Genomic DNA, 27,282 nt, shown 5'->3' with positions numbered 1-27,282 from the left:
AGTTCCCTGCTTTTGGTTTGTATTCAAACCAGCTGGATTGTGTTTTGACAGTGACTGTGGAACTGAAGGGGCCTTACGAGTACCTCTCTCTTGCAGACTATCCTCTCATGATTGTAAGTAAAACTGTCTTTAGTTTGCCCGCAGAGTAACATGGAAAACCACAGTGACTTAGTGTTTCAGAATGAATAAATATTATCTTACATGCATTTTCCCTGCTACGTGAAGTTCAGGAATTGGCATACTCCAGTATTTTTCTTCTTGTCTGAGTGATTTAACAGAGCCACTGTAGACTAGTGATGCTGGAGGCCAACAGTATGATTAGTACAGTCATGACTTGCAGCTTTCAGTACATGCTCCTCTGGGTGAACTCACTGTTGATTTTTACCCAATAATGCTCATTTGTGTGTCCTTGCTTTTCTCTGTTCTTACGTACTAGCTACCACCTATAGTTCGTCACTGCTACCAGACTGTGACAGTAACTGAGCTTTTAGAGAACTCCTTTCTCAGTCGTTTCTTTTCAGGAGGTGATGACGTGGTTTCCTGCTGGCTAGAGACATAGAGGGACTTGCACGAAATGTTCATCCCATGTATCGAGGCTTTGAGAAAAGACTGACAAAAAGGAACATCTCTAGTCTGATGGCAGTGATCTTAGCTACTCGGAGGGACGGGGGAACAGTAGTTTCTGGTTGTGACTGAGATCTTGCACATATCACTTTCTGCAGAAGTGGAAAGCAGCCAGCATATTTTTGCTAAGGCTCATTTATATGAGAGATCCTAGAAAAGGACCTTTAAGTCTAGAGGAGACCTGTGATGGAGGACCTTGACTGAAGTTGGTGTGGTTAGGTCATGCTGTTGGAATTGTATGAGTAACTTGGACGTGGAGGTACATAAGGAAGAAAGTCCTGTTCAGATCAGGAAGTGAATTGAGGTTCTGCAATTAGCCTCACAGTGGCCTAATTTAAAAACCAGTTCATTGCAAGAAGAGACTGCAGTTGGTTCCCATGCTGTCCCATTTCCTTGTTCTGGCCACGCAGTGGATTCGTATTGAATGGTCATTTGTTTTATATTCTTTATAAGCCCTCATCTTTTTTGCATATTGAGTTTTGGTGACTTACTGGAAGATCACCATGATCTGGTGTGTGGTTGTGATGTTTCCAATTCACTGAATGATTTACAAAAATCTGTTTTGTTTTTTGGGTTGGCTTTTTTTTTTCCCCCTCCCCGCCCCCACGTGTCAACTTTGCTTCTATGTAGTTCATGTTTGAAAGACTGTGATGCCTTAAGTCTCTTACACAAACTATGACAGTTTTAGTCTGAACATTCTTGTGTGATTGATTTCTGGATCTTTTTCTAAGTCCTGTGTCTTACTCACTTCTTTTGAATGACGTCTGATTTGGTCAAGAAAAGTGTAACGTGAAATGATCAAACAGGTTTGCAATGAAAAGCAAGTCTCTTTCCTAACCTCGGGGAGAGGGTTGATGTTTTCTAGTAATCACATCTGTTGGCAGGGAGGAATTTGTACCAGGCTTCCAGACTGTTACAGAACCTAGGAAAGAAATGTAAAATGAACTTTTTTTTATTAAGACTTTTCACAGTAGTTGGGTATAGACACTTCAAAAGTTTCTGTGCTTTACCAATACAGTATATTTATATTAAATCCTTGTACTGTCTCTAACCATTCTATTAATCCCTTCATTGTTTCCCTCCTGATATCATAGTTTTTTATGGTGATGTGTATCGTGTATGTATTCTTTGGAGTTCTATGGCTTGCGTGGTCAGCCTGTTATTGGCGAGACCTTCTGAGGATCCAGTTCTGGATTGGTGCAGTGATCTTCCTGGGAATGCTGGAGAAAGCAGTTTTCTATGCAGAATTTCAGAACATCCGCTACAAGGGGGAATCTGGTACGTAACAAAGACCACTTAGAATGATGAGTGCAGTGCAAATACAGTCAGAATTGAGACTGTGGCATATGTCAACCTCCTGAGGTAGCTTTGATTTTAGCCAGTTGAATAATCCTAGCCATAAATCTGTGGCATTAAAGGATGTACAAGCTATTACAGGACCCTCAATATGTATTTGATCGACTTGTGTGTGCTGCTGTGCTTTCTGTCTGAACTAGCTCTGTGTGTTCTGCAGTCACCCATCTGATTGCAGGATAGTCAGACCCAATGTCATGGGCAGGGCAAGGTGATAACGACTCATTCTAACAGATACTCAATTAGGCAATGTGTATGCAGGAACTATTTGATTAGTGGGCACCACCAAACAAGGAATAAATTGGCATTCTTGGGTTCTGCTCCTAGCTGCACCATAGGCCTTCTTGTTGACCTCTGCAAAGTTAGTAAATTGAAGTCATCTTTGTCCCATCCATAAAGAATATATGACTTCATGGGGAGAATTTAATCCATTTAGAAAAAAGTGCTTTGATGTTCTTTGAGACTTAAATTCCATGTAGTACATGTAAGTAGTGTCAGAGAGGTAGATGTGTTAATCTGAAGCAAAAAAGAGCTGTCCTTTTAACATTTTAAAGACTAACAAGTGGGTCTTACCAAGAAAAGTTCATTACTTAATAAATAAACTTGTCAGTCTTTTAAGGTGCTACAGAACTGCTTGGTGTGTGTTTTTTTTTTCAATGTTGTATGTGTTACGTCTGTTTGGCTATGTCTACACTTGCATTCCTCTTTTGAAAGACTTTTATATATCTCATGCTTCATTTGCATAATCTGTTTTCAGAAGAGATTCTTCCAAAGAAAAAAATAAAAGCACTGTAGACAGGGCTCTTTCGAAAATAAACCCGATCTTTGAAAGAACTCTTCTTCCTGAAACAAAATAAGAAGGGCTCTTTCTAAGATGGGGTGTATTTTCGAAAGATCCCTATCTACACTACTTTTCTTTTGAAGGAATCTCTTCTGAAAAGAGATAAGTAAATGAGTGTCTCATTTGCATTTTTGATTTCCCTCATTTGCATTCCTCTTTTGGAAAAGGAATGCAAGTGTAGACGTAGCCTTTAGGTAAATCTTTCTAACAGTAAGGATGGCTAAGCACTGGAGCTGGCTACCTAGAGAGTTTGTGTGATCCCTCTCATTGGAGGTTTTTAAGAACACGTTGGACAAACGTGTGTCATGGATGGTCAAAGTATACTTCTTCCTGCCCGAGGACTTGCATTGAGAAGTGTGACCATTTACCTCTCTCGATAGCTAATTACAAACTGGCTCAGGCTGGCATCAATTAAAATTTAATTACTGTACCCACTCACTACTGAATTGCAGCTGAAGCTGATGGGAGTGTGTTGGGCTGTAAGCAGGATGCGCTAGCACAGGGCTTCGCAACACAATATTAAACAAGGATCTGACTAAGTGAACCTACAGCATGGTCTTAAAGAATTTTACGTGCAGCTGTCCTGATCCACAACACAGACAATCTGGTTGGTTGGCTGCTTGGGATGCTATTAATCGCCAGGAAATGCTTAAGGACTATATCTAACGTAGGGATGTTAATGGTTAACTGCTAAGTCTCACCGTAAATGGAGGAGGTTTATCAGTTATGGTTAACTGGTGGAGTGCCCCTGCAGGACTGCTCAAGCCCCCCAGCCTGGCTGGGGTGGGGAAAGACTCTGGCCTCAGTGTTCAATTGGTTAACTGGTTAGACTTAACATTTTAATCCATAATTAATTAAATGGGATTTTACATCCCTAATCCAAGGTGGCTGTAAGAAGAAATGGGGAAGGGCATTACCATAGTGATTTTGGCATGACTGAAGAACATTAAATATTAGCCAGATTTTGTGTGTCCGTCCATCTAGCCGTCTGTCTGTCCGTCCCCTGTGCTAAAGTATGAGGCTGGAATATCAGCCTTTAGTTCATCTCTCTGCTAGGAGATACTTAAAGGTAGATTTTTTTGTCTAATCTGTTTTTATGTAGACCATATACGTACAGACACTTTCTGAGAAAAAACATTTCTCATTAATGCCTTTGGTGCTGAATGAAATACTCAGCTCTCCAGTAGATGATAAGATGAAAAATTTTCATTTGCCTGCATTTCTTGGAAAAGCTTGACCACTGTAGAGTTGCTATTACTTGCATTACTTACTCAGAACCCAGCTACATGTTTAGTAACCAAGTTTCTTGCACTTTGTTCTTGGCAGTCCAAGGTGCTTTGATACTTGCCGAGTTGCTTTCTGCAGTGAAACGTTCCCTGGCTCGAACTTTGGTCATCATCGTTAGCCTGGGGTACGGGATAGTCAAGTGAGTAGCAATCTCATCTTGTACTATACAGAGTTAGCATGTTTCTCTAAGGTAGTACGATGATATTTGAAAGTTATTAGCAGACTTGGAAAATGGATGCAGCAGTGAGACAACACAAAGTAAAATGTTAAATAAAAAAGGAAAACTTTTAAGCTAAAAAAACTTGGAAAGAAGCGAGAATGGAAAGATAAGTTTAAAGAGATACAAAGCAAATATCTCCTTCTGTAGTTGAGCACTCTTTTCAAATAGATTAGCTTCCTCCTGACAGGATGTCTAATTGCTAATCTATCTAAAGATAAAATTTTGAAAGGCATATGAGCATAATTACACTAAAAGTGCTTTTATCCGGTATGGCGGGGGGTGGGGGGTGGGGGTGGGGGGCGGGTGCAGGGAGGGTGCAGGGAGGGACAGGAGAGAAGGATGCCGGTTACTTAAAAATGCTGGTTAACTAAGAAGGAGGGGTTTGGACTGCAGGTCTGGTGGGTGCAGGGTGTGGTTGGTGATTGCAGGGCACAGGCTCTGGGAGCAGGCTGGAGTTGGGGTGTGGGAGGGCATGGGGTGCCAGAAGCAGGGCAGGCACACACCTCTGACAGCTCTCTGTCCCTGATGCTCCTGGGGAGTGACAGCCAGGCTTAGGCTTGCAGCAGGCATGCTGCCTCCATTTGCAGGTGCTGCCCTCCACAGCTCCTGTTAGCCATGGATTCTGGCCAATGGATGGGACCAGCAGAATTGGTGCTGGGGCCGGGGTGGCTGGGTGGGTGGAAAGGATGGGGATAGAGGTAGCAGGCCTGCAGAGCCTCCTGGCCATGCTTCTGTCATCCACAGCAGACACAGGGAGCCAATGTGAGGGCTGCTGGAGGTGTGCGCCTCCCCATTCACCATCTATGTACCCCAAGGTCTTTGCAGGTACCTTCCTAGAGTACACCCTGTAGCCCCAGCCAGCCCTGCACCAACTGCACTATAAACTGGACTTCCTGTGTGGGTCAGAAATGCTGATTTTATTGAGCCTTTCAGTTGAAGTACTGGATAAAAGGGCTTTTACTATAAACGTTTCTTGAAAGTGTTAAAAAGTTAACCAGATCTGGGGAAAAAGCAGCTGATCACAATACTAATGGATTTCATTACCATTTTCACTTTCTGTGATGTAATCTGGTGCATGTTAAGGCTGAAAGAATTGGGCTTGTTTAGTTTGGAAAAGAGAAGATTGAGGGGGGACATGATAGCAGTTTTCAGGTATCTAAAAGGTTGTCATAAGGCAGAGGGAGGGAACTTGTTCTTTCTTGCCTCAGAGGCTAGAACAAGAGGCAATGGACTTAAATTGCAGCAGGGGAGGTTCAGGTAGGACATTAGGAAAAAGTTCCTAACTGTCAGGGTGATCAAACACTGGAACGAATTGCCAAGGGAGGTGGTAGAATCTCCATCACTGGAGCTATTTAAGAAGAGGTTAGATAGGTGGCTTTCAGGGATGGTCTAGAAAGTGCTTGGTCCTGCCATGAGGGCAGGGGGCTGGACTCGATGGCCTCTCGAGGTCCCTTCCAGTCCTACTCTTCTGTGATTCTATGATCAGGTGCTAGTATGCGATGATTATAAGTGAGTACAAAGTGCTCTATATCCAGGAGAGGGAGAATATCCGCAAGTGAGTGGGTTAAGGGAAAGGTAGAAGTATGACTATTTGAACCCTTTAAATGTGGATAGTCATGAAACTAAAACAAGTAGTGCATTTCCTGAATATTCTTGAGATGGAAAGAGCATGGCGATGAATGAGGGGGAGAAAGAGGGGACTTGGGAAGTAGAAGTACTAATTAAAATGACTCGGCATGAGTTATCATGGGGGCAAAAGCTAATTCTATTCTTAACACTAGTTTGCATTAGCTGGGGTGTAATGTCCAATGAAGCATGCAGAAATCTGGGTACTGCTTGAATCCTGGTGTGGCTGCATCAGGTGTATTCAATTCTGGTTCTGATCTTTTAAGAGAGATATGGGAAAAACTAGAGAGGTGCGACAAATGCAAAAGGGTTCAAGGAAAAGTCTTATGAGGAAGGACCAAAGGCACTAACAGATATAATGTTAATGGGGAAAGAACATGAGGGACAAAGCTTGATATGGAGTTATTCTCTACAAAGGAAGAAAACTATTTGAGAAAATGATAGAACCAGGAATAAAGGAAGCCAAAAAGGGAAACGTGAAGCTAGATTTTTGGGGATGTTTCTTAGACTATTCTGAGATTAATCCATTCTCTTGCATGAGATTCTCAAACTATTTTCCAATGTTCCAGCTAGAGAAGACAACTTTTATATGTTATAAATTCCCAGAAAGTGTAAGACAAACCTTTTCTATGTCTGAAATTAAGTATGGGTCTTAAAGTTGTTTTTGCCTTTAAACATAGTGGCTGTGTCTACACAGCACTCCCCTTATGGAAGGGGAATGCAGATGAAACATGGATTTACACATCTCATGCCTCATTTGCACATTATTGTGCAATCCTGCTTCCATAAGAGACTTTTTTTGGAAGCAAAAACAGCTGTGTAGATGGGCTCCTTCAGCGGGGTGGGTAGCGGGTGGGAGTTTTTGAAAGAATCCTCTTCCGCATTCACTTCAGGAAGAAGGGTTCTTTGGAAAATGGTTTTCCCCCCCCCCCCCCCCAAAGGAACCTTGTCTACATGGCTTTTCTTGCTTCTGGAAGCACGATTGCACAAGAATATGTAAATGAGGCATGAGATATGTAAATCCACACTTCATCTGCATTTTCGATCTCGCTCATTTGCATTCCCCTTCTAGAAGGGGAATGCTGTGTAGATGTGGCTAGTGTGTGAATCTTTTATTGTGTTCATACTTTTAAAATCACACCTGTAAATCTAAGCTTGGACTACGCCTAACATGACACCCTGAGCCTAGAGCACAATAACAAAATACATTTCTAGATCTTCTAGCTTGTGGCTAGAGATCTTGCATCACGTGTCTTTTGCCTTCTCTTAAACTGTAGAACTGTAGTTTCTAGCTTTTTCCCCCTTACCCCCCCACTTACTTTGTTGTATTTTTCTGCAGGCCTCGTCTTGGAGTCACTCTTCACAAAGTAGTTACTGCCGGAGTACTTTATTTATTATTTTCTGGCATGGAAGGTGTCCTTAGAGTCACAGGGGTCAGTAGACACTCAGTTGTCTTTTCATGTGTGTCACAGATGTAGCAGTTGTTGGTCTTACCTGTCATTATATATACTGTAATGAAGTGAAGAATCCTTCCTTTGGCTGTGCTATAATTGAGAAACTTGAAGAATGAAATTCCCAGTGACTTGGAAGGGTGGGATGGAGGTGGGGCAGAGGGTGAGGGAGGAAGAGGAAGTTGAACAGGCTTTATTTTTTCTGGTTATTTTACCAATTTCTTGACATCTCTGCTCCCGAAAACTTAATTCTCTGCAATGGATAATCATTTGGGTGTCTTTAAAATAAACCCAGTTAATTTTTAATTATTCCTTTGGTTCTGAATTGACAAATTCTTGAATTTGTGCCTAGTCAAGGGAGGTTTCATAGGACTTTTTGTTGGTGGGGTGGGGGAGAACATTCTGACAAATAGAAATGGGTGCTCCCGTTATATTTTTGAAGATGCATACTTTAATAGGCCAGTGAAGACTATTTAGTTTTTAAAGCTTTTACTGTGTTCATTTTTGAAGTCACTAGAACTCAATTTCAGAAGGACAAAAGCAGCAGTGCCCCCTGTGGGACTGACTGATAATTTCATTACAAAATTTACCTATAAGACATCTTTTTTTTGGTTTAGTTTTGTTCCAAACTTGAGTGAATTCTTGCAACAGCTTATGTTGACTTTTGTTTCTTATTTGGTACCCTTTCAGTTTTTCAATGGCATTATGGCTCTGATGGCAAACTTGGGCCTATCAGCAATTGATGCCTGTATTATTTTGTGGATATCCTTTCAGAAGTTGCATAATATGACTGTTTCTAGGAAATGCTGAGTGTCTGGTATAAATACCAATACAAGTGAATTTCTTAACAAAACAGCATCTAGCATGAATTTCTGCATATGCAAGAGGACCGTTGATCACTTTGTGTATGCTATCGCTTAGTGAGTCCCAAAAATTTATACCATTGTTTAAATTAGTACTTAAGCTGGGCCTACCTGCAGAGTTCTGTAACAGCTTTCTGGAAGAAAGCCTTGATGGTGCTGCTCTGCAACAACAAACAATCTGCTCATTAGGGTGCCGTTTTTCAAGAGTTACATACCTGACTCTCGAAGCTTATTTCTTCTCATATCAGTTGATTGTGGGGATCAGAACTGTGTGCAATTGTCTGCTTTTAAATCTGCTGCAAAATACTCTGTCCAATGTGGTGAACAATAATTCAAACCCTTTGCTTCAGTAGCAAAGCTTGGGGCTTCATACTTTCCAGTTCTGTATTTATGTTCTCTGGTGATAAAATGCTGACCTGGGACTGAACACTTGATGGTTTTTTTTTTGGTGTGTGCTTTTGCTTTTCCGTCCATCTTGTTCTCACTGTGTCTTTCTCTTTATCTCTAGGCACAGAATGATCTTGCCTCCTTGGCTTTTATACCCCTGGCTTTCCTAGATACTGCCCTCTGCTGGTGGATATCCTTCTTCAGTATTTTTTTGGTGCTGTGGTTTTTCTGGGGAGTTTGGTCTTCAGGGAGTCTTTTTCCGCAACTAACATGTTTGCTGTATTGAATGAGTCTTTGTTGAGCAGCTACCATAGCCCATGTGACCTTAATGGTTCAGGTACGTTCTCTTCTGTATTTTGTGTAACAAAATGTAAATTGCCCAATAGAGGTGTGCAAACCGGTTTTAGAGAAGGTCCTAGCCCTTATCATAGGGAAACTGTAGCTTCTGTGTCATGTGCTTTGATTATTGATGTGAATCTGAGGTTAGAGAACCAGCAGTTAGAACAGCAGCTTTTTCCTGACCGTACTGTGTTTGGGAATGCTTTTGGTTGTTTTTGTTGTAAACGGTGTTGCCAAAATAAAGTTTTCTAAAATTTCTTCTTGGAGTTTGCAGATCTCGAAGTAGTTTGGAGACAAAAAAATCAAAATAACTTTTTAAGCAATTTTTTGAATTGCATAAACCTCTTTGCTGCCTCCTCGCCCATGTTTGCCATTTTTGTCTTAGCTGTGCTGAGCAACCTTTTTGTTTTAGGACTTGGCTCGGTTTAGTATAAGCTCTCAAAATCGCCAACCATGGAAAAATTAGGACATGCCAAAAAGTTCACTTGTCTTTCTGGGCCAGACCAACCCCCTTATTCCTCTTAAAATTATGTTCATCTTTTGTGTAAACACATTTGGTTTATTGTACAATTCAAATTGCAAGCAAGAAGGAAAAGAATTGTCCACTTATATACCAGTTGAACCTGTCTAATCTGGAACAAGCTGAGCGTGTAACATCTGTAATCTGATATGATTTTAGTTAGCCAGATGGCCACTTATTATGGGTGTGGCCAAGTCTCCTGAGGTCCTGTAAAGTTTGTTTACAGCACTGGTCCTGGCTGTAAAATGTTCTGTCCTGTTGTTGTTTAGGTGTAATTAACACCTAAATGTCTTCGAAGAACCCAGTAGGCAGTGACAGTGTTGGACATACTGCTAGACAATATTGATCTCCTATGGTCTGGCAAATTTTCTCCTTCGGCACAAGTCAGGTCCCAAGGGTGCCAGATTATAGAGGTTCAACCTGTATAATCTGAACAAGCGTTTATAACTGTTCTCCTCTTGTCAAAAAGCATGTGAAGTTTTCCTTCAAGTCTGATCTGCTACGTGCTTCAGGAGTGTAATTCTGAAATTTTGCCTCATGATAGCATACATATATGGAAATATGAAAGAATTAGGCCTGGGTGAGGCTGGAGGATACAAAAGGATGGGTTGGGGAAACCTGTCATAATAAATCACTGGTCAGGAACATGGTAGACGACTTTCTACTGCTGTTGGGAGGGCTGAGTAACCTAGGTTGTGCAGCTGTTGGTCAGGATTGCAGGGTGCTATGCTTGTATGGCGTGAGACAGTGTTGATTGAGATTTGTACAGATGCTGTATCCTACTTGTTATGAATAACTTGATTCTTAAGTGTGCTTTCCTTGACTTGCCATACATATTTATCAGCCTGACTCAAACCATGAAGCTGCTAAAACTTCGGAGGAACATTGTGAAACTCTCTCTGTACCGACACTTCACCAACACTCTTATCTTGGCAGTAGCAGGTGAGCTGTGGATTCTGTTCCTCACCAAATAGTGCACTTTTTAGGTATTACAGGACTGGTTTAATTTGCTATGCCTCTTCTTTGGGTTTATTGGTTTATTGGTCTTTCTGTAAATACAGCCAGGAGGGATTGGCATTAGTGATTGCTCTTAAACAGTCAGTCATGCATAGTGGTGGGCTTATGCTGAATGCTTCTGACTGCCCAAAACACAGCAGCTTTAAACTAGCTTTTTTTCTGCATAAAATTAATAGTTTTTATGAATTTTCTTTCATTATGATCCCCTTTCCTCCTTCCTCCTTTCCCCAGACATCTTCATGCTTTGCTAGCAGCTGCATCCTATGCTGAACTCTGCTGCTGAGATAGGTAATAACTTGCTCCAAAACTGCAGTACCACTTTGTACTGGTTCAGAGATATTAAAATGTGTTTATAGCTCCACCATACCGAGAGCTTAATCTTTGACACTTGAACATTGTCATCCTCCTCCTGGGGGAGGGAAAGGTCTGCTTATTTTAGAAAGGTGAGGGCAGGCTGTTTGGGGATATGAAACTTGAATGTAAAGTTTCTATCCGTTGCCATTAAATAAAAATCAAGGACATAACTAATAATGGTATCGGACTCACCATTTTTGACTTCCTTGACCAAAAAGCCTATCCAGGCAGTGAGCAAGTTGCTTTTGACTCAACTTCCTTAAGGTACAGAGGTGTTTTGAAACTTGTTTTACAAATTGTACCTATTAAATAGACAAGTTTATTTGCTATTCTTGGCAGCATGTGAAACTAAGCCAGTCTAAAATAAAACAAGTGGAAAAAAAATTACCCATTGTCTAAAGCCCACTATGGGGGAACGTATAGCTTCTGCATGAAAACTTGCCTTTGGGGTGGATAATAAGATTTAAATTCCAGGAATTGTGGGTGCAAGGTTTGGTTATTTGTACTTCTAATCTGATCATAAGGAGGCCTAATGTCTTTGAATGCCAGTATTGTAATCTGTTCCCCGGATAAAGGAAAGTAACATGAGAATGGGAGGTAGAGGATTGATATTTAGCTAAGACCTTTAACTAGAGGTATATATATTTTTTTCATATAGGCTATGTCTACAATACAGTGATCCGTCAACAGACGTTACTGTTGGAACTTCCAACAAAACTTCCGTCGACAGAGCATGGCCACATACACAAAAGCAGATCTCTCTGTCAACAGAGAGCAGGCAGACTGCCTAGCCGTGCTCTTGGCAGAACAGCCCAGTGACTCAAAAGCCCTGTCTGTCAACAGAGGCCCCCCTGGAGCATCTACATGGCTTTTTTGTCAACTGATTCTATTGAGAAAGGCCTTCTGCCTTGTCGGGGAGAGGCAGAAGGCTGTCAACAGAAGTGCCGAGTTCTGTCAACAAGAAGGCATTTTTAGTGTGGATACTCCACGAGTTTTGTTGAGAAAACTCTCTAGTGTAGATGTAGCTATAGTGTTCTATGCCTCTGTCTTGACTTGTCATAAGGTCAGTTTCTGAGCAGGTTCACTTAACTTTTTCTGAAGGCTGATGAATTGAGTTACATGCAGTTCACTCTGAAAGTCTGGAATGAAATCTTCATAAACTAGGTCCTGCTGATACTGTAGAATGATTTGTTTCCGAGGAATTTTTCATAAGGTGGAAGGGTGGTGGTTGTGTAAGACACCAGTCTGTCCTGCATTGTATTGTGTGCCAAGTGATGGCAAGTATGCCTGCTTGAGATGATCACTCTTCACTGTTGCTTGCAGAGAGCTTTAGAGTTCAAAAGTGTAAAATTGTCACATTTTCTAGATTCAGCTATAAGAAAACTACTTATAGTAGTTTCAACATATAGTCCCATAGGGAAGTAGGGGGCTGGGCCTGGGCGAATAATTCACTGCCATGTCTTGGACACATGTTGAAAGCATGCCTTGAGGGAAGAACAACACGTCAAATTCTGCTCTTAATTTCAGTGGCTGAGAACAGATGTGAGATGACTCCTACAAATCCCATTATCCCTTTGCTAATGGAAGAAAGCAATCTGTCAGGAAAAGCTACAGTAAAATTGGTGGTGGTGGTGGTGGTGGTTTAAAAAGGCTTTTGCTTTTTAAGATCCAGTGGAGTGATTATTTAAATCTTAATTAGTCTAGTAAGAGAAAAAACTAAAAGGTACTAGGTTTCATGTGTTCTCGCCCCCCACCAACTTACTGTTTTTACTGAAACCAAAAAGCATTCTTGTAGCATTTAAGACTGTACTATCTCCAGATCTGAAAAAGTGGGTCTGCCCCACGAAAGCTTATCACCTAATAAATTATTTTCTTAGTCTTTTAAATGCTACAAGAATGCTTTTTTTTTTTTTTTTTTTTTTTCTGTTAGGGTACAGACTAACAAGGCTATATCTGTTACTGGTTTTCACGAAGTGTTCCTTTTTATTTTTTTTCTCTCAGCATCTATTGTATTTATCATCTGGACCACCATGAAATTCAGGCTGGTGGATTGTCAGTTGGTGAGTTTGCCTCTTGTATAAAAGTGGTTTCCATGAGTACCACTTCCTTTGCTAAAACCTGGATTTGGAGGTAGAAGCAGTAAGGCTGGGGAATCTGGAAAATATTCTTCCTATGGTGTTCCCTTCATGCAGAGGAGCATACGGTGAAATCTTAATACTTGGAAAATGTATACCCTCAGGAAAGTCATTTAGTACTGAACTACAGAATTGCTCCTTGTCACAGGAGTTTTTAGTTCATAAGACGCCCCCTCCCCTTAAAAGAAAAGTGCATGGATTCTCTCAGTTTCTAGCATGTTTTATTTAAATTACTTTTTTTGACAGGACTGGCAGGAGCTGTGGGTAGATGATGCTATCTGGCGGCTGTTGTTCTCAATGATCCTTTTTGTCATCATGGTTCTGTGGAGGCCGTCTGCCAACAACCAAAGGTTCAATGCATCCTACCTTTCTTAGTCATCTTGACTTCTTAAATCAAGCTTATCCAATGGGAGCATTTCCAGCAGTCCTGGTGTTACCACATGGTTACTTGGTGTGACTTTTCTGCAGGCACTGTGAACCATCCAGGCACACATGCATGTATGCATGTGATTTGAGAAAGAAATATAGTTTGTATATCTCCTGGCCTTAGAAAGTGGAAGCAGCGTTTGTAGACTTATAGGGTCTTCTTGGGGACATTTATTTTTAAAACAGGGGAGTGGGGTGAGTATTGGAATTACCTCAGCCTGTGGTTGATCAAGAATCTAACTTACAATTAAAATGAGCTGTCCAGAATAGTCATGATAAAAATGTCAAGATAATAAATCTCTTAGGTCATCTTTACCTCTGATATTTTGACTTCGTGCATCTGTCTCATAGTGCTTTCATTCCTTTCCTCTTCTCCAAAGGTTTGCTTTTTCACCATTGTCAGAGGAAGATGAGGATGAACAGAAAGAGCCAATGTTAAAGGAAAGCTTTGGTAATGTTGGAATTATTAATATTACTATGGGAGACCACTGGACGTAATGGTAGACCCATGACTTACGTGGCGGTTGTGCTCTTGTGCAACCCTGCATAAGTCAAATTTCGGGTAACTCAGGGGAGCTGGTCAATTTCCTGTCTTCTGTGAGTGGCAGGCAGCTGAGAGCCTGGCTCTGGGCTGCCTGGCACTCACAGAAGACGGGAAACTAAGCAGTACAGCAGCACTGGTCAGTTTCCCTGCTCCTGTGAGTGGTGGGGAACTGGCACCTGGCTCTGGGCTGTCCCCATGTGCAGGAGTCAGGAAACTGACCTGTGCTGGCCAGTTTCCTGGCTCCCCTGAGTGGTGGGCAGCCTAACACAAGCTACCGACCACTCAGTTGAGTTTGCATATCTCGGGGTTCTACTGTAATTTAACCCTAAATTTCTCAGCATCCAAAGGCCAAGTGGTATATTGTTCTAAACATACTTAACAGCCTAAAAATAAGCAGCCACTACACCCAACACAGTAACCAAGTATTCATAAGCATGAGATCAGTATACTTACAAATAGTCCAGACCCAAGAAAATGGTCTTATCCTAGTGTGCTCCAGCACAATCAGATAGGGGTCTGACAAGGCAACTTCAGATTGGTAGCTTTCTTTATACCCTTCAGCCAACTTAAAAGCTTGAGGAAAAGTTCAGTTTGGGGCAGTTTCTCCTTACTGTTTTCTGTGCTTCACGGCTTTCCTTTGTCTCCTTACCTCTCTCTTCACTCCCCAGCAGAACAATGGGAAGGCTTGTGTTTTGTTTCTCTTGAGACAGTTTTTCCTTTAGCTCTTGATTTTATTTATTACTTTTTTGAACCATACAGGTCATGCTATTTATTATTCTTATGGCCTTCTTTACTTGCTTATTGGAGCCCCTGCCTTACTGGCCACAGACCAGAAAGTAAATACTATTCTTTTCTCCACCAAACTTAGGCTAACTTGCATTTTTAATTTTGTAACTGTCTCTACAGGTAAGGATAGAATCTTTCTGATTTTTTTTTAACTTCCTTTCTTGGTTCTGGGGGCCGGCAAAGAAGGAATATTTAGTGCTGAATTAACAGCTTTGGAGATTGAGATCTTCTTGTGTTGGCTATAAAATCAAGAACAGTTACAGCAGCACTGTCACCAGATGTGTAAACTTTTTCACGCTGCTACTTGACGTAACCTTAGCTTTAGAAGAACACCACCTCTAGATGTTCACTAGGTTCCATCTCTACATATCCCATTCTATTTTTGACTGCTCAGATGAAACTGCCAATAGGGGCACTTGTGTAATTTTGTCCACTAAGAACTGAACTGAGAGTAACAACAGAGTTCATGTGGGCAATTAGGCTTCAGATGGTGGGGATTTTCAGGTGCTGCTGTTGGACGTTGAGATGGGTTTAAAATTATGATTCAGGTCATGAATGCTCCAGTCCTCATTCCGTAATGTCAGACACAGAAAAAAGGTGGCGGAAGCTGGGCTCTATGGGAATGGTGACCTGGATCATGCATAAAGTAGATGGAAGAAAGACTGTTTTCCTCTGAAGAGTTACAGCTGTTGACTGAACTTCACTTTGGGCTTGCCAACACAGTGGAGCAATGCATATTATTTGGGGAGCGTGCTAATGTGATATGCATTGTCACACCATGCCGAACAACCCTTAGTATTTGTTAAAAATACATCATCTCCCCATTTCCCCTGAGAAGTTACCAGTATCTTTCAGCACCAGAAAAGGTGCTCTCCTTTTAAATGGGTAGTGTGCCCTTTATCCTAAATAATGACCTTTGGCTGCAGTGGAGTGTTCCTATAGATATGCCATCCATGGCTTACATAGTTATTTTTCCTGTTTTTTCATCCTCTCCCTCCTTTGCAGAGGGAATGAAAATGAGAAGTACAAAACAAGAACCAAATGGAAATGTGAAAGCAAACAAAGCTGTGAGTATGCCCTTCGCACCATAACCCTGTTGCTAATTAAAGGTCATGTTAGATCATGCAGTTGGCTGTTGCTTTAATAGGATCTCTGTAACAGGAAAAAATCTGTATGTATACAGTAAGGTCTCAGATTATACGAACCCAAAGTACACGACCTTGCTGTTACACAGCTGACCCCCCAATTCATACAGTAACCCTCGCTTTACACAGCTTCGTGTTCACACAATGCAAAGCTGCTGGGCTCTCAGCCTGTCTAGCTTCCCACAACTGCAGGCAGCTAGGCAGGCTAAGAGCCCCTTCCCCCAGCTTCCCAGCCATGCCAGTTCACCTGCGTTAATCCCCGCCCCCAGCTCATCCCCCTGTGCACCCTGGCTCACTTTCCCCAGCAGGGGGCTCCAGCTGCACGTGTGGGGCTTCCCCACAGACCCAGCTCCAACCCCTGTGCCCCAACGCCCCCACACGCACCTGGGCCTTGATCTCCAGCCCCCTGGCCCTAATCCCCACGGACCAAGACTGAACCCCCCAACCCCCATGTGGCCCCAGATCACCCCCGCATGTGGCTGGCTCAGCACATGTGGGGGCTCCAGCCTGCCCCCTGCTCAAGCATCCTGCTCAGGTGCACCCCTGTTCAATCCCTCCCCGTCCTGGCTCAACGCCTCTGCAGCCCCAGCTCATCCCACCCTTACCCCCATGCATGGGGTTCCAACTTCAACCCATGCTTGGGGCTCCAACCCCCTCCTCCACTCAACCACCCTGCCCTGGTGCACCCCCCGTTCAAGCCCCCCCCACCTGGCTCAATCCCTCCCTCTCATGGTCCCAGCTCACCCCTTCCTCCCCCACACTTGGGCTCTGGCTGTCAGCTACTGCCAGCGTGTGCAGGGGCTCTATCTGCCCTGCCAGCTCAACCCACCCCTGCCCCGATGCACACCCCCACCCCCTGTTCAATCCTTCCCAGCTGGCTCAACCACTCCCTTGCGCTTGAGGCTCTAGCTGTCAGCTACTGCAGGTGCATGAGGCTCTACCCCGCACCCCACCCCTAGCTAACTTCCCTGCCCCAGTTCACCCCGTTCAACCCCCTCAACGCCCCCCAGCTCACACTCCCCAGCACGTGGTGCTCTGGCGTCAACCTGCGCCCGGGGCTCCCAACCCCTGGCCCACAGGGCTGCAGCTCCAACCCCCTTACCCACCACCCCCGCAGCCCCAGCTCTGACCCCCTGGCTGGGCTCAACCCCCACCCCAACCCCCTGCAGCTCCCATCTCAACTGCACCCTCTCACCACCCCTGCTGCCCTAACCCACCCCAGGCTTAACCCCCCTGCCCCCTCCCAAGGCTACAACCTATCCTCGTAATCCCCCTTCCTACTTGCTCATAATTCAAGGTACGCAAGGGTTGCATGGAACACAACCCTCGCGTACTTTGAGAGATTACTGTACATATGTATACAGTGTCTGTCTGTATACTCTACATATGTCTTGGCCTTTCCAAGAAGTGAGTGATTTGGGTTAAAACATGTTGTTCATGTTGCTTGTGAACAGATTTTGAGTCGTAGGTTTCTGGTCAATCAGACTTTAGTATGTGCTTTCAGGACTTGCACACAATGGACTAGAGATAGAACCATTTCGTATTCTACAAAGTTCCCTGAAATTGGCTATTACAGCTTTTGTGCAAGTAGTCTCTCAGGTTTTGAGATTACTTCAAGACATGGAAGCTGAAGGGATTGTAAGGGAGTTTGTGCTACTCGCCCTCCATCTTCAAATCCTGAATGCTTTTCCATAAGACGCATGACCACCTAAGGTGCATGCATATTTTTTGAGTGCATTTAAGAGGCTTGCGTTTTCTACATGTGTCTCTGTGGTACTGTAAAACTCAGGATTTATTCATGAGTAGGTAGAAAATGAATTCCGAAGTTGTTTCTCAAAGGCCTTTAAAGTGGAGCTCATTTTATATTTTAAATATACAATAAATAGTTGAACCCCCTGATGTCCCCAGAGATCGCTGTTCTGCTTTGGCCAATAGGAAAGAGCGCCACAAATTCATGAGTCAGTGGCAAAGATGTTTTTAATTCACAGATAATCCTGAATATATATACTGCCTATTTTTTGCTAAAAAAAAAAAAAATAAAGTTAGAAATATGTTCATTGCTTAGACATACTAAGTGGTAGTATGTATTGCAAATCAACAATCCTGCTAGTGCTATAAAAATGCTAAGAGTCTCAACAAAAACTAGGACGATTACACTAATGTAGTATGTACTTCTTCAGTCTTTTAGCTGCAACATTATGAAGTATATTTGTGTTTTTTAACACAATGTTTTATAAATTATTGTAACATTTTAAGTTTGTTCTTGGCCAAGTAGGCACTGGCTTATAATTGCTGAAAAACAGCTGTTTAAAAAAATCTGCTGGGACTTTCCTTATCCTCTGAGCTTGGTTCCTTATTCTAAAAATAGCAATTTTGAATGTCTGGTGTGAACATGTGTTGTGGTTAATATTGACCTTTTCAGGTAGGCTAAAGGAAAAGTATTAATTTGCAAACCACGTCAGAGAATCTCGTCATTTTTGGTTTTTATGTTTTTTTCTTGTGCTTCTAGCAGGAAGATGATCTGAAATGGGTAGAAGAGAATGTTCCTTCTTCAGTGACTGATGTGTGAGTATCTGTACTGTGACAAGTCAGAGTAGTGGCATTGGAATCCGAAGCACCAGAAATACAGTTGTAGTCAGCAGTTGTTTTGCTGGTTAGGTCTGGGCAAGTAATGAATCCATTCTGAAGTTGGCCTCTGACATTCAGGATATGTCTACATGGCATACGTGGCATAAATTTTTAGCCATGTGTATTACTTGTTGCTCTTAATAGATTTGATAAAATCCACAAGTGCACCTCCTTTAAATTTTGGTGTTTGCTCTTTTCTTGCTGCTGAGGTGAAGATACCCTTAAATGTAAATAAATCTGCTGAAATGTACACTGGGAACTCTTTAAACATCTACTGCGGTGAATAGCGGTAGGTGCAAATAGTCCTTTATGAGAATTTGACATTGAGTGGAAAATCAACAGTAACACAAGTGAGGCTAATGGAATAAGTAAGTCTCTTGTTCAGTATTTTGGTGACTTATTTGGTTTTAAGCATTCAGTACTTATTTTGTTGGCATTCTTACACATAGATAAATTTTGAGTCCTTTTAGCTAAAGGACCAAGACCTTTAAAAGATACAGGACCGGGCCCTTTAGATGGAAAAAAAAATCTGTGATACTGACAACGAGTAGTGAAATTTGTGTGATATAAACTTGTTCCTGTATCACCGCCTGATGATGAATAATGAGCTGAAGTCATTGTGAGCAGTCTGTGTGATTTTTTTTTTTTTTGTGTATTATGGAAAAGTTAACCGTACCAGTTTCTCTTGATCACGTACTCTAAATGTACTAGTGATTATATATTTCAGGGAAAAAAACAAATTGTGAATATTATTAGTCTTCTGTTTAGCAGCTGTTAATTTAGTGATACTTGTGATGGTGGGAGTGTGGTCGCCTACTATACACAACCAGTATCCTTTCTGCCTTAATGCTGATTTTTACATATTAAAAACTTGTGCTGTATGCCTAAATTTATTGTTAAAGCTTATGTGATTGGTGGGAGGCTCAGGTCCTGGATTTAAATACACAACTCTATAACAAAAATACGGTTCAGTTTATATACGTTAGGTTACTAAGTGCAGTTTTTCTGAGTAGCACACTGAGGAAAACAGGTGTATCCTGTGAAAATTTGTCCTTATTTGCCTATAGAATGAGGATTTTTATTCCAAAAAACAAAGGAGAGTCCTAAAAAGCGATAAAAGTCAAGATAGAGTATACCATGTGAAGTAAATAAGAGGCAGTAAAATACACCTGCATTTTACGTGAGAGTTTTTGCAACTTGTTTTTTTCTGGTTAATTTCAAGTGATGATGGGAATTTCAGAGCTGGACTATGAAACTGATCTTATTATTTGATAATAATACTTATCTCTCTTATCCCATCCCTTTTCTGTCCTCTCCTAATTTTTTCTCTGTCTTCTTACAGTTCTCTAATTTCACCAGAAGATTGGTCCTCTTTTCAGTCAACCCAGTCTCTGTCAAAAAAAAAAAAAAAAAAAATGTTAAAATGGACTGTGTTTCAGTCATTTAGAGCACAGGGTCCTGTAACCATTTTTGTTTGTTTTGCTACAGAGCTCTTCCAGCCCTTTTGGATTCAGATGAGGTCAGTAAACAAGCCTTGGGCACAAATTGAAGTCTTATGACATGCCAAGGGAGTCATGTTTTTTCATTAGAGGTTGACTTGGCCTATTAGAACTGAGCTCTCTGTTCCTATAAAACACAGGGAAGGAGAGAGGAGAAAGCTCTGATGTTATAATTTGATGAAACACAATAATTTGCCTTGAATATGAACAGTGTAAACCAGTGTTCAGCCAAAAGACTTCCAAGAATTGGAGTTTATCATGAAACAAATGATTTGTTGCACTAGGCACTCCCATCATGCAGTAGTGCCACGCATGTTTGCTCAATGGAAAATTGCACATTCCTCATCTCCTTCCACATGTGCAAATCTAGCAATGTATGTTGTAGCAAAACAGCTCAGTTTCCAACTCTGCAGATGCCATTTCATAAATTAGCTGTTTCTAGAACAGAAGTCCCCACATTGTGGGAGAAACACTTTGGGGGGGTATGTGAAGTGGGCTTCATCCAGCCCCCATGGGGAGGGAGCACAATGCTTCCAGCTGCACTCTGCTATGATTCCCTCTTTGCCCCAAGCCCAGCTGTGCCTCTAGTCCCACCTCTTCCACCATTTTCACCCCAAGCTCCTGGGCTGAGCAAGCCTTGACTGAGCAGTAATGGAGGGTGGGCTCAGATGGATTCCATTAAGAGGTAGGGGATGTGACTGGACCTGTTTTGTGCACTGCTATTCTAGCTGGTACCTTCACTTGCATGTTTGCTTTTGGGGAACTAGAAAGTTAATATGTGAATTCTGTGCCTCAATGAATTAAAATAAAATCAGTCCCCTAAATAATGCTGCGAATGTTCATGGGTTGATGAAATTCTTGACAAACGTGCTTTCTCCTCTATCTGGAATGACAAGGTAAGAAGTGTTTGTGTTTAGGAGGGCTTACCAGAGGGGTGTGTGTATTACTGTAGCATTGCTGCAACTTATTTGATGGGTAGTTTTTTTCCCTTGTTTTCTGCCCATATTTTTTTTCGGCTTTTTGTTGTACAGTGACTCCTCACTTAACAGTGTCCTGGGTTAATGTTGTTTCATTCTTGTGTTACTTATCTGTTAGAGCACATGCTCATTTAAATTTGTGCAATGCGCCTTTATAACCTCATTTGGTCTCCTGCTTTGTCAGCTACTTGCGGGATTTTTTTGGAAAATTAGACTGCCCTCATGGGGGCTTGGAACCAGGGTGGACTGGTAGGTCCCTCCAACGCCCGTCAGCTCACTAAGTTCCCTGTAAAGTACTGTATGCAGCTGGGAAGCGGCCAGCTGCAGTTCTGCTGCTCCTCCCTCCGCTGCTAGCCTGCTCCCTTGTTCTTTGTCTTGGAGCTGCTCTGGGGACCCCTCTGCTTGCTGTGCAAGTGAGGGGAGAAGGGAAGGAAGGGTTCCGATGTTGGGATCTTCTCTCTTTCTCCCTCCTAACCTCATCTCCACAAATTGGGTCTATTAGATTTCCTCCGTGCTGGCTTGTAGAGCCTGAGGCTACATTAACATGCAAACCCTACAGGGCTCAGCTGAGTGGTAGTTAATTATTTGGCAGCAAGGTATTCCCTGGAAAATAATTCCGATTCTGACTCCATGCCCTCAACCAAAATTCATAATCTCTGGTGCTGTGTGTACAGTATTAAGTTGTTTAAAACTTGTACTGTATTCAGTCTGCTGAAAAAAGAATTCCTTGGAACCTACTCCTCCCTGTTTACAATAATTCTTCTGGGGACATTTGGATTTGTTTAAACTCGTTTTGCTTTAAGTAGCACTTTTCAGAAACATATCTGTAACATTAAGGTGAGTTACTGTATTAGTGGAGTTCCAGATTTTAAGGCTTGATTGAGAGCCCAAACCTCCTGTTAATTGGGGAAACACATGTCATTATATCAATGCGCTTCTCTCTCTGATCAGCATGCAAAATTCTCTAATGGGTACATGATGTCTTTTCACACATGCAGAATTAACATGTTGCCAAGGTCTGCCTTAAACACACTGCTGTTCAATTTCTGTTTATCTTTTTCCACAGATTTGCAATTAGATCGCTGGCTGGACAAATTTTATATCCTGTCAGCATTTGAGCATGCTTTATATTTTGATTATTCTGTTATATCATCCGCTGTTCTGCAAGGGTATTTGTAAATTTCTGAAGAGTGGACTCTTAGTTCTGAGTGGTGTAAACACAGAAAAAAAATTCAGTTATCTCTTTTTTTTTTTTTTAATCTTGCAGGAAAGAATGATCACACACTTCGAAAGATCCAAAATGGAGTGAAGAAGCACATTCTTGGAACTCATTTCTTATAGGCTGCCCAGTGGATCAGGTGCATCTGCTGATCTCTTTCGATCTTCATCTTTGGAACTGGACACTGTATTTGAATGAGGGCCTCACACAGTTTACTGTGGAAGAGGTCTATGAGGACATTGGTAAACCTTTGGAAAATGTTTGAATTTACAATGTTGCTGCAAGTTTAAATTTTTAAGTGATTTTCAATGTGTTTCAGCACCTTCTGTAACTTCTTTCAGATATTTAATTTGTCAAACTAAGGTCTAAAACTGAGGGACTGTGAATTCAGTGTTACAATTAACTTCCACAGGTCAAAATGCCTGTTTGGTGGAGAGTAGAAGATGATGGTGATGCATAATTTTAGAAATATCCTTTCTATTTTCTTGGAAATTATGGCTAATAGATGAACACTGCACAGCCAGCTTGGAAGGAGCGGAGATTTTTGAGCAAGAAGCCCCAATAATTGAAGGAAATTAGGAAATGAGTTAAGATACCAAAAAGGAAATATTTGAAAAAGTTACAATGATATTGATGTTTTTAACAAAACCAAGTGCAATTTTATTAACACTGTGTAGGAAAGATTTTTCTACTTTAAATGTCATTGACCTAGGAACAACAGTTGCATAACGTTAGCATTTGTTGATGTGGCCCATCTCATTGCCGGCAATGTGATGGATGCCTGAACAATGAGTTACCCATCCCTTCAAAGTGTTGAGTGGCCTAATAAAAACTTCCTGCAACACTTCACTAGTGTGTCTCTGACTATGAAGATGATGAGCAAATATTAACTAGATTATTTCAGTAGAACATTGCTCTGTGCAAGGGACCTGTCTGCCAAGAGCTCTGTGGTGTTTCATGAGAAGATGGCAACACTTCCCAGGGACAGCAAGTTCTGCTTTCCCTTACGGGCAAGAGCTTGACTAGTTTTTATGCTAATATGTTTTGGTGGGATAATTCTGATCCTGCACTCTGCTGCAGGAGGGAGAGTTTAAAAAGTCACCTGTTACATAAGTAGTTTAGTGATTGCTTTTTCTGTCCAGTCAGTCCCTAAGGGCAGCAGGTGCTTTGTTCATTTGATCCATGTCTGAGTTGCAGATTTTTCTTTTTAGAAGGATGGGGGTGGGATGCAGAGAGCAAAGACTGTTGTTTTTTAATTATGCTTTCTAGCCCTGGAAGTTTCATTTGGCAGTAACTACATGCGCCAGGCCATGAGTTTGCATGTGTAAGTTGCACATGTCTGAGCAAGTCGATAATTGGCCCGCAAATTTTTTTTGCTACTGATAATGTCATGGAAGGTAACAAGAGTGTGACACCTGCATTCCATGTGGAGTTTGCAGTGCTGCTAGTTCAACAGCTTTTTACCTGTAAATTGAGCACACTTGATTGAGAAATGGATGAGATAACATGTAACCCTCAAATTTCCCTTCATAGAGCTGCTTTTGTGGTGGAGAAATGCACTAAAATCTCATACTTCTATGCTTTAAGGCCAAAGAGATTATTATGCTCATTTAGTCTGACCTGCACTTTGCAGGCTGCAGATCCTCACCCACCTACTTCTGTAATGGACCCACAACCTCTGGCAGAGTTACTGAAGTCCTCCAATAATGATTTAAAGACTTCAAGTTACAGGAAATTTGTCATTTAGTGTAGTTTAAATAATCAAGTAAACCATGCCTAATGCTGCAAAAGAAGGCAATCCCCCACAATGGTCTCTATTTAATCCACGGGGAACATGCTTTCACAATCCCACATATAACAATCAGTTTGACCTGAGCATGTATATAAGAGCCACCAGCCAGACACCTGGGAAAGAATTCTCTGTAGAAACTCAGAGCCCTCCCGGTCTGGTGTCCCATCTCTGGACACTGGTGACTTTTGCTACTTGCTGTTGCAAATGGGCAATATGCCATTGTTGGTAGTCCCATCCAAAAATCCCCTATATAAATGTATTAAGATCAGTCCTGAAGCCAGTTTTTCTGTTAAGCTTTTTTACTCACTTTGGAAGGCTACTTTTGAATATCACTTACTCTGAGACTTGAAATTAGATTATAGTTTCTAAGCTTGAACTTGTCGATGGCCAGTTTATACCCATTAGATATTGTGTCCACACTGGCATCTAAGTAACCTCTCTCCCTCTCTAGTAATTTATCCTTAGTTTATATCTATGTATTTACAGAAAGCAATTCTGTCTCCACTCAGCTTTTGGTTAGGCTAAACATGGCTTCTTATAAGAGAGTTTCCCTTCCTCTGATCATCCTGGTAATCCTCCTGTGTACCTTCTGAATTCATCTTAAACAGGAAAGACAAGAATGGCATGCCGTACTCCAGATGAGGTTTCACCAATGCCTCCTTTAATGACAAGAAAACCTTCCTGTTTCTTCTGGAAATACCTTCTCTGTCTCTATGGGAAGTGCCTCATCCTAGGATTGCACTAGTCTTTTCCATAGCTGAATTGCATTGGTGGTTCGTAGTTACCCTGTGATCAATTCATGCAACCAGGTCTCTTTCTTCTTTCATCTGCAACTGGCAGATCCTCAATTTATAGCAGAAATTCTTGTTGTTGGTCCCTAACTTTGCACTATTAAATCTCATCCCATTTTTATTACTACAGTTTTCAGGGTTGTCCAGAGTGGCTTGTATGAGACTCTGGCCCTCCACCCAGTTGGGCAGAGGACAGATTATTGTAGCTTTCCCCACTTTCTGTGCCAAGATCATGAACTAAAATGTTAAATGGATTGGTTCTAAGATGGATTCTCAAGAATGCTGCAAGTTTCCCTTTCAGTATCACCAATTTTAGTTTCCTCTTAAGATAGTTCATTGTCCACCTTTTTAGTTCTCTCATAATCCCTGTGTTGTCCAATTTAACTTGAAATTTGCCATGTGGAGCTGTATGGGATGCCTTACTGAAATTTAGATAGATTAGACCTAGTGCATTTCTTTTATACAGAAAATGGGTTAGCGTGCAGAGCTCAGATCTTGTAAAAACCATGTTCCTATTCCTTATATCATCTGCTTGAATCTCCTTTTGAAACTCAACTCTGGTTTCCGTGTGCATATCCAAACCTTTGATCTTGTCTAGCAGTTTGGCATTTCATACAAGTGATGTTTTTGGGCTCTTCTCGGGGCCAGCTCCAGGATGATGTAGTCCCATAGCTTCCATGTCTAGTCATCTTCACTGTTTCTTCTGTTCCTTGGATCACTGTCACTGTTGCCTGCTGGTTTTAGGTGTGAAAACTAAGCTGCTGTCAGAGAAAGAAAAGCCCTCAAGCTCAGAAGAACACATACTTTCTCTCCCAAACCTGTTTTCTGCTCTGATTGCCTCTCTGGGGCTTCTGCTGCTGGGTGGCTGCTTGACTGCTTTTACAGGCTTCCAATCAGGGCTCTGCTGTGATCAAAGGTACTGCTTTTCTCACAGCCACAGCACCCTGCCAGCCTCTGCAAACTGAAAAACAGAAGGCAAACCACCATGCAAACTGACTCTCAAGAACTTGCTGTTTGTCCTTAAGGAACAAGGGCTTGTCTCCCTCCTTTCGAACAGGCCTCCTCTCAAACCCTTCTGTTTTCTCGATGTTTTCTGGCTCCTGTGCTGCTGTTTGCTGGCTCATGTGCTAGTCTTCATATTTTCCTTTTAATTCCTCTTTGAGAGAGGTAAATGGAACAATCTAGACATAGTCATCAGCTTCGGACAAAATGAGGGCATTCTGGTTAAGGTCAGAGGGATTCTTTTCAGAAGGAGTAAGGATTTACTTGTGAACAAATATTCTTTACTGACTTAATGTACTACGCTTAAATATTACCTCATATTTATAAATACATACATACATACATAGAACATCAAATAAATGTGCCAACCCCCACAGTGAAAGTCAGCCCGAAGGCTTTTTGAAAAATCCACAGAAATCCTGATTTCTGCACCTTGTTCTAGCTCTTGGCGCACTCTGCCAGAATTCAAAGAAAATGTATCCCATCTTCCTTTGAACCCATTGTTGCCTTTAAGTTTTCAAAATTTAAGCCATTTGTGCCTTGTGCTTTAAAACTGACTTGTGTTAGTAGTGAATATGCATTTGGTCTTCAATCACTTCTGCTTTTTTGTGATCCGAAAAGGTAATAAAGTTAACAAACAATTTTACAGGATTTTAGCTTCCCCTTTTGTGAAGCCTGAGTTTGTATTGCAATACTTTCACTACAAAGTACCCTGCTATTCTCATATAAAGTAGGGCCAAGCTATTTCATGATAGGAAATGGATTCTTACCCCGGGAAATGTAAAAAAGCCTGCTCCCCGTAAAAAAAAAAAAAAGGGCCAGGGCGTGGGGAGAGAAGGGGAGTAGCTGAGATCAAGAAATTAAGTAGAACACATACAGGAAAGCACGTTATGCGCTTCATTGGCTAGGTGTAGTATCCATCCACCAGCTGGACTGAGAGCTTCAATATTAATCAAGCTACTGCTTGAGAAGCGTGAAGTAACAGCAAGGCCCAAGAGCCCAATATAGCTGTTGATTGCATATTGTCAATCTCTTCTATTATTCCACTCATGCATGCCTACCCAGTTTTACCACTTTTGAAAATTGCTCTGAGCTTTGAATCAAAATTCAATACATGTCTTGGACAACCATCTCAGGCACTTTTCAACCACCAAAGTGGGCATCAGTATTATTGCTGAGCTTCATTTGTAACCGGGCATAGGACAACTGTTAGAAAAGAATTATAAATGAAACTTGATAACAGGCGTAAGCAAGTATTAAAAGGGAAATAGTAAACCAGAGTTTGATTGTTATTCAAAGAAGCTAAGTTCCATGCAATTCTTTTGACAACCAAAGACAATTTTCTGTTCATTATCCCCATCGCAAAGCAGAGCTGATGAAAAACCAAACAGTTAGCTCCTATGCCCTGGCCAAAGTTTTGTTCAAAAATGTGCACGCGCACACACACACCCACACA

General features: G+C 41.7%; 1 protein-coding gene across 2 annotated transcripts in view; it reads left to right on the top strand.

The window, feature by feature from the left end:
- The window catches only part of TMEM87A (transmembrane protein 87A), a 44,859-nt gene extending 18,372 nt beyond the window's left edge, over nt 1–26,487 (top strand). Inside the window, exons 8-20 of one of the 2 annotated variants that reach the window (XM_074997063.1) lie at nt 52–113; nt 1,719–1,902; nt 4,145–4,244; nt 7,291–7,384; nt 8,774–8,846; nt 10,349–10,453; nt 12,884–12,942; nt 13,264–13,367; nt 13,824–13,894; nt 15,779–15,840; nt 18,431–18,483; nt 20,035–20,065; nt 22,290–26,487. In XM_074997063.1, coding sequence (XP_074853164.1) covers nt 52–113; nt 1,719–1,902; nt 4,145–4,244; nt 7,291–7,384; nt 8,774–8,846; nt 10,349–10,453; nt 12,884–12,942; nt 13,264–13,367; nt 13,824–13,894; nt 15,779–15,840; nt 18,431–18,483; nt 20,035–20,065; nt 22,290–22,331 — 1,040 coding nt within the window. In that variant the 3' untranslated portion in view covers nt 22,332–26,487. Of the gene's footprint in view, nt 1–51; nt 114–1,718; nt 1,903–4,144; nt 4,245–7,290; nt 7,385–8,773; nt 8,847–10,348; nt 10,454–12,883; nt 12,943–13,263; nt 13,368–13,823; nt 13,895–15,778; nt 15,841–18,427; nt 18,484–20,034; nt 20,066–22,289 lie in introns of both variants that reach the window. The other variant, XM_074997061.1, reaches the window with a different exon arrangement.
- Nucleotides 26,488–27,282: the final 795 nt, after the last annotated feature.

The sequence above is a fragment of the Carettochelys insculpta genome, chromosome 6 (genome assembly GCF_033958435.1).
Source record: "Carettochelys insculpta isolate YL-2023 chromosome 6, ASM3395843v1, whole genome shotgun sequence".
NCBI lineage: Eukaryota > Metazoa > Chordata > Testudines > Carettochelyidae > Carettochelys > Carettochelys insculpta.
This window is presented reverse-complemented; position numbering and strand designations above follow the sequence as displayed.